General features: G+C 43.0%; 1 protein-coding gene across 1 annotated transcript in view; it reads right to left on the bottom strand.

The window, feature by feature from the left end:
• LOC110488465 (26S proteasome regulatory subunit 6B) overlaps positions 1-12,138 on the bottom strand; it is a 13,587-nt gene extending 1,449 nt beyond the window's left edge. Inside the window, exons 1-7 of the mRNA XM_021560689.3 lie at positions 12,081-12,138; positions 11,193-11,291; positions 7,498-7,684; positions 5,575-5,721; positions 5,214-5,417; positions 4,895-5,062; positions 145-221 (exon numbers count right to left, since the gene is read on the bottom strand). Coding sequence (XP_021416364.2) covers positions 145-221; positions 4,895-5,062; positions 5,214-5,417; positions 5,575-5,721; positions 7,498-7,684; positions 11,193-11,291; positions 12,081-12,116 — 918 coding nt within the window. The 5' untranslated portion in view covers positions 12,117-12,138. The remainder of the gene's footprint in view (positions 1-144; positions 222-4,894; positions 5,063-5,213; positions 5,418-5,574; positions 5,722-7,497; positions 7,685-11,192; positions 11,292-12,080) is intronic.

The following is a 12,138-nucleotide window of genomic DNA, read 5'->3' as shown; positions in this document are numbered from 1 at the left end:
TTCTTCTTTTTTTTTTTTTACATATTCTCAATGTGACACACAAGGTTACAGGTTAGCTGCATTAATCAGACTACAACCTACAATAAGCCCTAGAGACAGTATTTCACAGAGGCAAAGCCCATAGCCCTCTCACACTTTGCTCACCTTGACGTTGACGGTCTGGTCAAAGCCGTCCATTTGGTTGAGAAGCTCCAGCAGAATCCTCTGCACCTCCCTGTCCGCTGTTTGGGAAGGAGAGAATACAATGAGGGATTATCAATGTCAGGGTTCAACCACACCATTAACTGCTTGGTCTTGTTTTCAGTCCTAATAATCAATCCCACTCAAGATAATAAAGCCACAACCAAGTTTGTCTTTATTGATCTCTGTGAATCTGTTTGCCTGGATGCTTTAAACAATGATGACATTTACCGACATCTTTACAGGTAGTTCTGTTTTGAAGGTAAATTCCGATTCCCAACTCTAACCTGAAGTTATCTGCAACTACCCTGTCCTTAAAAACCCTATCTAACTCTATGGTGGTGGCAGTCAAAACAAATCAAAATATGAAGGTTATTTATTTCCCCATTGCTCAACTTGATAAGCTGACGGACCATGGGTCTGTTGTGTCCTTGTGTCTCCATCTGGGCCAAGGATAAACCATAGACTAGCTAACACTCACAGCAACTAGGGGGCCTTTACAGAAACATGTTTCACCTGCTTAGTTGAGGCCGATTTGAACATTGTTTGATTGAAATACTGCAATTTAAACCGCTCAAATGTGTGTTGGCATGACAAGATCCAGGGTTCGTACAGACAGTGGCAAGTCAAATTCAATGACTTAAATATTTTTCCAAGCACTAATGTTTATTTTTAAGGACAATCAATTCATACTACTCAATTGTTTCTAGTCACCACCAGATGGCAGTATATCACCACAGCCCCAAAAAAAAAACAGTATTCATCACTACCTTACAAGTTCTACTCAATAACGCATTGTTTCACGAGATACGTATGTCAGTACTGATGATTTTGTCATTTGTCCACCAATGAGCAGAGTTTTGGGAGATGAATACTGGTGAACACACATTTCCTATTCGTATTACTACCAACTTCCAGCTTAATTACTTTTTTATTGGGCCTTTGGGAATCTACTAGTTAATAGCTGCGAAAAAGAGTCTTGCATCTGACTGGCAGCTTTAGGGTCGCCGGTCGGGTGGGCTGTGTCAGAAAAAACGCTAAGTAAACGGCCACCAGAACAGCAGGATCACACCTGCCACTTGTCTTTCCCCCTTTATGTGGCTCTTCGGGGCCGATTTACCCGTGCTCGCAATGTCAAAGTCTGATGCATTTTTTGCACCTTACAAGGTGTCAGTTGGTTGGGTCCAGTGATGTAGTGGTAAAAAAGGTGGGTGAACTACATTGAAAAAATATATAAAAATGCAACATGTAAAGTGTTGGTCCCATGTTTCATGAGCTGAAATAAAAGATCCCAGAAATGTTCCATATGCACAAAAGGCCGGCTTGAATCAACATTTTCCCGGCATTCTAGCCATCGAAGTGATGTTTGGCGGCGCCTAATCAGTCAGTTCTGTACCTAACTGGATGAGTGGCAGTGTGGATGGAATGAGCAAGCTCCCCTGGCAACCACAGCGTGAAACATGTGAGGAAATACAACTCTGTAGTCTGTCTGGAAATTCATTCGTAAGACCAATACATTATTATATTTGATATTTTTCATATCCAACTTCCGGCGCCGATAGAGATGGCTGCCTCGCTTCGCGTTCCTAGGAAACTATGCAGTATTTTGTTTTCTACGTGTTATTTCTTACATTGGAACCCCAGGTAATCTTAAGTTTTATTACATACAGTCGGGATGAACTACTGGATATAAAGCAATGTCAACTCATCATCATTACGACCAGGAATACGACTTTCCCGAAGCGGATCCTCTGTTTTGCCCACCACCCAGGACAATGGATCGAATCCCAGCCGGCGAACCAAAACAACAACGCCGTAAAAGGGGCAGACGAAGCGGTCTTCTGGTCAGGCTCTGGAGACGGGCACATCGCGCACCGCTCCCGAGCATACTACTCGCCAATGTCCAGTCTCTTGACAACAAGGTTGATGAAATTCGAGCAAGGGTAGCATTTCAGAGAGACATAAAAGACTAACGTTCTTTGATTCACAGAAACATAGCTCACTCGAGACACGCTATCGGAGTCGGTACAGCCACCTGGTTTCTTCACGCTTCGCGCCGACAGAAACAAGCATCTTTCTGGTAAGAAGAGGGGTGGGGGGGTATGCCTTATGATTAACGAGACGTGGTGTGATCATAACAACATACAGGAAATCAAGTCCTTCTGTTCACCTTAGAAACTTAGAATTCCTCACAATCAAATGTCGACCGCATTATCTACCAAGTGAAATCTCTTCGATTATAATCACAGCCGCATATATTCCCCCCCAAGCAGACACATCGATGGCCCTGAACTAACTTTATTTGACTCTATGTAAACTGGAAACCACATATCCTGAGGCTGCATTCATTGTAGCTGGGGATTTTAACAAGGCTAATCTGAAAACAAGACTCCCTAAATTCTATCAGCATATCGATTGTGCTACCAGGGCTGGTAAAACCCTGGATCATTGTTATTCTAACTTCCGCGACGCATATAAGGCCCTCCCCCGCCCTCCTTTCGGAAAAGCTGACCACGACTCAATTTTGTTGCTCCCAGCCTATAGACAGACTAAAACAGGAAGCTCTCGCGCTCAGGTCTGTCAACGCTGGTCCGACCAATCTGAATCCACGCTTCGATCACGTGGATTGGGATATGTTCCGCATTGCGTCAAACAACATTGACGAATACGCTGATTCGGTGAGCGAGGTGATTAGCAAGTGCATTGGCGATGTCGTACCCACAGCAACTATTAAAACATTCCCAAACCAGAAACCGTGGATTGATGGCAGCATTTGCGCGAAACTGAAAGTGCGAACCACTGCTTTTAACCAGGGCAAGGTGACCGGAAACATGACCGAATACAAACAGTGTAGCTATTCCCTCCGCAAGGCAATCAAACAAGCTAAGCATCAGTATAGAGACAAAGTAGAGTGACAATTCAACGGCTAAAACACAAGAGGTATGTGGCAGGGTCAATCACAGATTACAAAAAGAAAACCAGCCCCGTCGCGGACCAGGATGTCTTGCTCCCACACAGACTAAACAACTTCTTTGCTCGCTTTGAGGACAATACAGTGCCACTGACACGGCCCGCTAGCAAAAACCTGCGGACTCTCCTTCACTGCAGCCGACGTGAGTAAAACATTTAAACGTATTAACCCTCGCAAGGCTGCAGGCCCAGACGGCATCCCCAGCCGCAACCTCAGAGCATGCGCAGACCAGCTGGCTGGTGTGTTTACGGACATATTCAATCAATCCTTATCCCAGTCTGCTGTTCCCACATGTTTCAAGAGGTCCACAGACGATGCAATCACACTGCCCTAACGCATCTGGGCAAGAGGAATACCTACAGTGGGGCAAAAAAGTATTTAGTCAGCCACCAATTGTGCAAGTTCTCCCACTTGAAAAGACGAGAGAGGCCTGTAATTTTCATCATACGTACACTTCAACTATGACAGACAAAATTAAAAGAAAAAAAATCCAGAAAATCAGATTGTAGATCATCAAGGACAACAACCACCCGAGCCACTGCCTGTTCACCCCGCTATCATCCAGAAGGCGAGGTCAGTACAGGTGCATCAAAGCAGGGACCGAGAAACTGATAAAACAGCTTCTATCTCAAGGCCATCAGACTTAAATAGCCACCACTAACATTGAGTGGCTGCTGCCAACATACTGACTCAACTCCAGCCATTTTAATAATGGAAAAATGTATGTAAAAAATGTATCACTAGCCACTTTAAACAATGCCACTTAATATAATGCTTACATACCCTACATTACTCATCTCATATGTATATACTGTACTCGATCCCATCTACTGCATCTTGCCTATGCCGTTCCATCACTCATTCATATATCTTTATGTACATATTCTTCATCCCTTTACACTTATGTGTATAAGGTAGTTGTTGTGAAATTGTTAGGTTAGATTACTCGTTGGTTATTACTGCATTGTTGGAACTAGAAGCCCAAGCATTTCGCTACACTCGCATTAACATCTGCTAACCATGTGTATGTGACAAATAAAATTTGATTTGATAAACACATTTGATCATTATCTGTTCTATCAATTAAATATATATTTTTTAATCCCCTTTTTCTCCCCAATTTCGATCTGGTCTCATCGCTGCAACTCCCCAAAAGGCTCGGGAGGCGAAGGTCGAGTTATGCGTCCTCTGAAACATAACCCGCCAAACTGCGCCTCTTAACACCAGCCCACTTAACCCAGAAGCCAGCCGCACCAATGCGTCAGAGGATACACCGTCTGAGGTCAGCCTGCAGGAGCCCGGCCCGCCACCAAGAGACGCTAGAGCGCGATGAGACAAGTAAACCCCCCCACCGTCAAACCCTCCCCTAACCCAGGCAACGCTGAGCCAATTGTGAGCAGCCCTATGGGATTCCCGATCACAGACGGTTGTGTGACACTCGGGAGGCCCTCTATTCTCATTTTAAATCCAAGTACTTTTCGAATACCATCTTGACAAAATGTCAGATTTTCAAGGTTTTCCAGTACTTGAATTTCAGAGTACCAAATTCAAGTATTTTAAGCACCTTGTGAGAACCCTGAAGATCACATTTGATATCAGGAATGCCAATATGTAAATCTGCCATATTTTGCTTGTCTTATTGGATTTGGTTGCTATGTGCAATGCTAGTGATTAGCCAATGACCAGTCCATTCCATAGCCTATTCTGTGCAGCTGATTTTTAAAGGTACACAATGGCTCATACCTCCAGTCTGTGCATCAAAACGCTTGGTAGCGATGGCATCGATCTCATCGATGAAGATGATGGCGGGTGCGTTTTCCTTGGCCAGCCGGAAGACGTCACGCACCATGCGGGGGCCCTCGCCCAGGTACTTCTGCACAAACTCGGAGCCTACCACGCGGATGAACGCCGCTGAGAGAGAGACCAAGATATCAAATCAAATGCATTGGTCAATAACCAAATACTGATATGGTAACATGACAATTTTTTGCTACCAAAAAAATGACATTGTCTAATCACCTGTGCATCCTATAGATAATGGTGAACATGGTGAATGGCCTACCTGTTGTGTGGTGAGCCACAGCCTTGGCTAGCATGGTCTTCCCACAGCCAGGAGGCCCATACATCAGAACCCCCCTGGGCGGGTCAATGCCAATCTGTTTGTAAAGCTCAAAGTGTGTGAGTGGAAGCTCCACTGCTTCCCTCACTTCCTGCTTCTGGATATCCATCCCTCCGATGTCAGCATACATCACATCCGGCTTTTGGTCTGCACGGAGAGATACAGTAAAATGGTATCAATGAGTGGACTATGCATGTAATGTATGTAAGCACGCATGAATGCATGTTTGTTCCACTCATGACTGTGCAATATATATTACAAAGGGATATGTATACCAGGAGGTAGAATAAGTGTGCATGTGTACCTGATGTGAGCATCATGATGCTGCTGTCAGCCTCTGGGGGGAGCACATCCACCAGGGCATTGCTGTGCTTGTGCAGGGCCACCGACGCATTGGGCTTCAGCAGCTCTCTGTCGATGGTGCTTAGGATACGCACATAGTAGTTTGAGCCTGAGTCAAGGAGAAAAGGGGGTGACAGAGACAGAAAAGGGGGTAGACAGAGACAGAAAAGGGGGTGGCACAGGGAAAGAGGGGGAAATGTAATTAGTGAATATTAGAGCCACATATTTAGCATTACAGTAAGAATGAGGCATTGGTGTTACTGTGCAAAATATGGGTGCTTATGGGTGTGGCTATTAGAGAATGAACAATATGGATTTTTTTAGGGGTCAAAGACCAATATTTTAGGCAGATATACAATATCATAACATTTCCCAAAGACAGCCATGTATGCAATAATGCATCAATTTTAAAACCGACCAATAAATTTGACTTTGTTTTGTTGTTAAATAACATAATGGTAATTGTATTTGAATGGTAAATGGTAAATGGTAAATGAAGATGTCATAGGCATACTCACAATACAGGTGAATCCATATTCAATACTAGTGTGTGCATGCATTGAGTTTTTGAGCTTGTTTTGGCTGGTCAGTACAGTCTATGGCACTAAAGATGACACTTTGTTTGCCCTTCATTTTGGACTTAGTATTATTAGTATTAGTATATTAGCCAACTGATCAACAACATTCGCATGAAAGTACCACGCCAGCATGTCACGCCTGTATGGAATGACATCATATAGGCACTGCTGTTAGTTTGAGAAAATAAAATAACATCTATTTAATGCAAATGGCACAAAGGAAACGTTATGATTTGTGATCACGGATGTTTACGAAACTAGAAGTTGTTATTTTCTGGGATCGGGAAAAAAGTATTCTCTCCAAAGAACTCAGGACGAAATTTGAAACAACTCAATTGGCTATTCTAGCTATCTGTCAAGAAATGGATGGGTTATAACGTGATTCTACTGCTACATTTGGATAGAGCGAGGCTGTAACTCCGCTCCCTTTCACATCTCTCATATCACTTGCTGCTGTTTACTGCTACTATGATAAATACACTGTTAGTCCCATGTATCGTGAGCTGAAATAAAAGACCCCAGAAATGTTCCATATGAACAAAAAGTTATTTCTCTCAAAAGTATGCACAAATTTGTTTACATCCCTGTTAGTGAGCATTTATATTTTGCCAAGATAATCCATCAACCTGACTGGTGTGGAATATCAAGAAGCTGATTAAACAGCTGTCTCAAGTTGAGGGAGGGGGAAATTGGCATGCTGACTGCAGGAATGTCCACAAGAGCTGTTTCCAGATAATTTAATGTTAATTTCTCTACAATAAGCCGCCTTGAATGTTATTTTTGAGAATTTGGCAGTACGTCCAACCGGCGTCACAAACGCAGACCCCGTGTAACCATGCCAGCCTAGGACCTCCACATCCAGCTTCATCACCTGCGTGATTGTCTGAGACCAGCCACCCGGACAGCTGATGAAACCGTGGGTTTACACAACCGAAGAATTTCTGCACAAACTGCCAGAAAACCGTCTCAGGGAAGCGCATCTGCAATTTTGGTCACCGTGTCAATTAATCTGTTTCTCAATACTGCACCTTTCTGTTAGAGGATGAGCAAGCTTGCCGCTGCTGTTGCTGATTGTCCCAGTTAGACATTCATCAGCATTGTGCAGTGCTCGTGGCTCAGGCAGTGAGTGGCGGCTGGCATAGCAGCAGTATTGCTATGCAGCGGGACTATCATCCAAACCGATAGAGAAGGGCCAATAATCGGACCGATATATCGACTCGGACTCAAGTCTCCAGTCTCTAGAGGAAACAACCAGAGGCTTACCTACACAATCTATGTGAGGTCAGACAAGAGTAAAAATACTGTACCTGTGGTGGAGCCCACAATGGCTGTGTTTTGGTCCACAGCCTCAAGGAACTGCCCGATGACCAGGGGGATACTCTGTATCCTCTTCACCTCCTCCTGGGCGTGGAGGAACTCCTTCTTCAGGTTCTTCTGTTCATCTTTGATGTACTCCTCCTGCACCTCCAGAAACTCCAGCTCCTGCTGCAGCTTCTACAATAGTAAAGGAGAGGGTGGGAACGGTGTCATGGAGAATGTATGTTTGTTGATGAATCATGGTGAACCAATTTTTTTAAATTATATTACTCCAGTGCTAGCCTCTACACTGGCTTCCTGTTAAGGCAAGGGCTGATTTCAAGGTTTTACTGCTAACCTACAAAGCAATACATTGGGTGCTCCTACCTATCTTTCCGATTTGGTCCTACCATACATACCTACACGTACGCTATGGTCACAAGATGCAGGCCTCCTAATTGTCCCTAGAATTTCTAAGCAAATAAGAGCTGGAGGCAGGGCTTTCTCCTATAGAGCTCAATTTTTATGGAATGGTCTGCCTAGCCATGTGAGAAACGCAGACTCTGTCTCAACCTTTAAGTCTTTATTGAAGACTCATCTCTTCATTAGGTCCTATGATTGAGTGTAGTCTGACCCAGAACAGACTATGGGAGGCACACAGTACTACATAGAGCCATGACACACAAAACTCTATTCCACATCAAGTAACTGACACAAGCAGTAAACTTAGATTAAAAAAACATCTTATGGAACAGCAGGGACTGTGAAGCAACAACCATTGGCACAGGCACATGCATTCACACACAATAAAATACACATGGATTTAGTACTGTAGATATGTGGTAGTGGTGGAGTAGGGGCCTGCAGGCACACAGTGTGTTGTGAATTATGTGAATATATTGTACATTTTTTAAAATTGTATAAACTGCCTTAATTAAGCTGGACCCCAGGAAGAGAAGCTGCTTCTTTGTTTAAATACAAATACAAGGTGAACGGAAAGGCACTGGAGCGACAATCCGCCCTTGCCGTCTCTGACTGGCCGGTTCCCTTCTCTCCACTGGAATTCTCTGCCTCTAACACTATTACGGGGGCTGAGGCACTGGCTTACTGGTGCTCTTCCATGTTGTCCCTAGGAGGGGTGCGTCACTGACGTGATCTTCCTGTCTGGGTTGGCGACCCCTCGAGGTTCATGCTGTGAGGGAGATCTTTGTGGACTATACTCGTCCTTGTCTCAGGATAGTAAGTTGGTGGTTTGAAGATATCCCTCTAGTGGTGTGGGGGCTGTGCTTCGGCAAAGTGGGTGGGGTTATATCCTGCCTGGTTAGCCCTGTCCGGGGGTATCGTCGAACTGGGCCACAGTGTCTCCCGACCCACCTGTCTTAGTCTCCAGTATTTATGCTGCAATAGTTTGTGTCGGGGGGCTAGGGTCAGTCCGTATATCTGCAGTATTTCTCCCGTCTTATCCAGTGTCCTGTGTGAATTGAGTATGTATGCGCTCTCTCTCTCTCTCTCTGACTTGAGCCCTAGGTCCATGCCTCAGGACTCCTTGCTGTCCCCAGTCCACCTGGTCGTGCTGCTGCTCCAGTTTCAACTGTTCCACCTATGGAACCCTGACCTGTTCACCGGACGTGCTACCTTGTCCCAGACCTGCTGTTTTCAACTCTCTCTCTCTACCGCACCTGCTGTCTCCAACTCTGAATGATAGGCTATGAAATGCCAACTGACATTTACTCCTGAGGTGCTGACATGTTGCACCCTGTACAACCACTGTGATTATTATTATTATTATTATTTGACCCTGCTGGTCATCTATGAAAGTTTGAACATCTTGGTCATGTACTGTTACAATCTCCACCCAGCACAGCCAGAAGAGGGCTGGCCACCCCTCAGAGCATGGTTCCTCTCTAGGTTTCTTCCTAGGTTCCTGCCTTTCTATGGAGTCTTTCTGAGCCACTGTGCTTCTACATCTGCATTGCTTGCTGTTTTAGGCTGGGTTTCTGTATAGCACTTTGTGACATCTGCCTTTGTAAAAAGGGCTTTATAAATACATTTTAATTAGTGCTTTCAGATAGTATTCATATCCTTAGACTTATTCCACATTTTGTCTCAATTCAAAATGGATTAAATGTTTTTTCTCAATAATCAACCTTCATAACCCAATAATAAAAGTGAAAACTTTCATAAAAAATGTTTGCAAATATAATGAAAATGAAATATGTCAATGTTATATTTCTGTAAGTTTTCACAACATTGAGTTAATACTTTGTAGAAGCGCATTTGGCAGTAATTACAGCTGTGAGTCTTTCTGTGTTAGTCTCTAAAAGCTTTCCACACCTGGATTGTGCAACATTTGCCATTTTTTATTTATTTTTTATTCTTCAAGCTCTGTCAAATCATTGCTAGACAACCGTTTCAGGTCTTGCCATATATTTAAGTCAAAACTTGGCCACTCAGGAACATTCACTGTCTTCTTGGTAAGCAACTCCAGTGTAGATTTGGCCTTGTGTTTTAGGTTATTGTCCTGCTGAAAGGTAAATTAATCTCCCAGTATCTAGTGGAAAATAGATTGAACCAGGTTTCCTCTAGGATTTTGCCTGTGTTGAGCTTCATTCCACGTATTTTTTTTATCCTGAAAAACTCCTCAGTCCTTCACGATTACAAGCATACCCATAACATGATGCAGCCATTATTATACTTGAAAATACAGAGAGTGGTACTGTGTTGTATTTGCCCCAAACATACATTTGTTTTCAGGAATAAGGTAATTGATTTGTCACATTTTTTGCAGTATTACTTCAATGCCTTGTTGCAAACAGGATGCTGCTTTGGAGTATTTTTATTCTGTACAGGCTCTCTTGTTTCCACTCTGTATATTAGGCTAGTATTGTGGAGTAATAACTCCATTGTTGATCCTTCCTCAGTTTTCTCCTATCACAGCCTTCAACTCTGTTTTAATGTCACCATTGGTCTTGTGGTGAAATCCCTAAGATGTTTCCTTCCTCTCCGGCAACTGAGTTAGGAAGGACGCCTGTATCTTTGTAGTGGCTGGGTGTATTGATGCACCATCTAAAGTGTAAATAATAACTTCACCTTGCTGGAAGGGGTATTCAATGTCCGTATTTGTATATCTACAATATGTGCCCTTCTGTGCAAGGCATTGTAAATCCTCCCTGGTCTTTGTGGTTGAATCTGTGTTTGAAATTCACTGCTCAACTGAGGGACCTTAACGATAATTGTGTGTGAGGTACAGAGATTAGGTTGTCATTCAGAATTCCTGATAAACACTATTATTGCACAGTGAGAGTCCATGCAACTTAAGCACATTTTTACTTCAAAACGTATTTAGGCTTGCCATAACATAGGGGTTGAATACATGACTCAATACATTTCAGCTTTTCATTTTTTATTAATTTGTTTAAAAAACTCAAAATATAATTACACTTTGACATTACGGGGTATTGGGTGTAGGCCAGAGAAGAAGAAAAAAGCTATATTTAATACATTTTGAATTCAGGCTGTAACAACAAAATGTGGAAAAAGTCAAGGGGTGTGAATACTTTCTCTAGGCACTGAAATAGTTAACATCTTTACTGTGATTGAAGAAATCACAGAAAGGGCCTGTATGATTTAAAGTGTTTTTCTTGTTGTGCTGACAGAAATAGACCTCAACAGTCACGCATAGACAGAAGCTGTTCCCAGTACAGACCTTATATCTGCTGTAAAGGTCTTCAAGATCTTCTGGTTCTGGGGCCAAGAAAGAAAGCCCCGTCTGGGGTCGTGAGTTCAGCATGGCAGGCACTTCGTCCTGTGTAGACATAAGACAACATAAGCATTTACACAAATTCGACGTTGTAAGCATAACCCCAAACATGTGAAAACGCTGTAGCAAATGTTAACGTTAGCTACTAGCTAACTGTTTGTGGTGTTGTTAGCTAGCTTGTTCATTTACTTGCCTAATGCTGGGTGAGAGATGACCGATAGAAAAAGTGAGAGGAGCGGATTGGAAGATATTTCAATCCACAACATTGTTTCAGTGCTGTTCCGTAAAGGATAAGTACGTTGCCGCGGTAGGTAACGTTAGCTATTCATGTTGTGGGTGTAGTATTGGTAAGCTTGAAGCTACAACAAACAAAATAACAAGTCAACGGCCGGCAGCTAAGGTTAGTTAGCTAAGTTAACAAATCAGATAACAACCGAATGTAGAACTAGCGAAGTAGTTAAATAGCTAGCGCGATAAATTAGATTGGATATGACGGAGCCTATTGTAATGTTAACGTTAGCCTTTTCTAAATGCCTTATTATTAATTACTAGCCAAGGCAGATGTCAGCTAACGTAGCTACACCAAAATACAAACGTTTAGCTAACTGGCTAAAGTTGCCTAGCCTGCCAGTTGAGATAGCATGTTAGCTTACATGACAGAGCATTTACAGTGCCGTGAATGAATTGGCACGTTTAGTTGGATGACGGACGAATTAAATGTATTCAGAGAACACTTTAAATTAAAGATAGTACGTTTTAAGTTGTCTGTACTTTTTAAAGTTGTGTATAACCAAAAACAACGGTAAAAATGTACACAGTCAAAATGAATCATACCTGAATTTTTTCAACAGTTACTCCAATGTCCTCCATGTTAAATTCCCTACCATGCGAC

Source organism: Oncorhynchus mykiss, chromosome 2 (assembly GCF_057628025.1).
Source record: "Oncorhynchus mykiss isolate SJ-2025 chromosome 2, ASM5762802v1, whole genome shotgun sequence".
Taxonomy (NCBI): Eukaryota; Metazoa; Chordata; class Actinopteri; order Salmoniformes; family Salmonidae; genus Oncorhynchus; species Oncorhynchus mykiss.
Note: the sequence above shows the minus strand (reverse complement) of the source record. Positions and strands in the feature narration are given on the sequence as shown.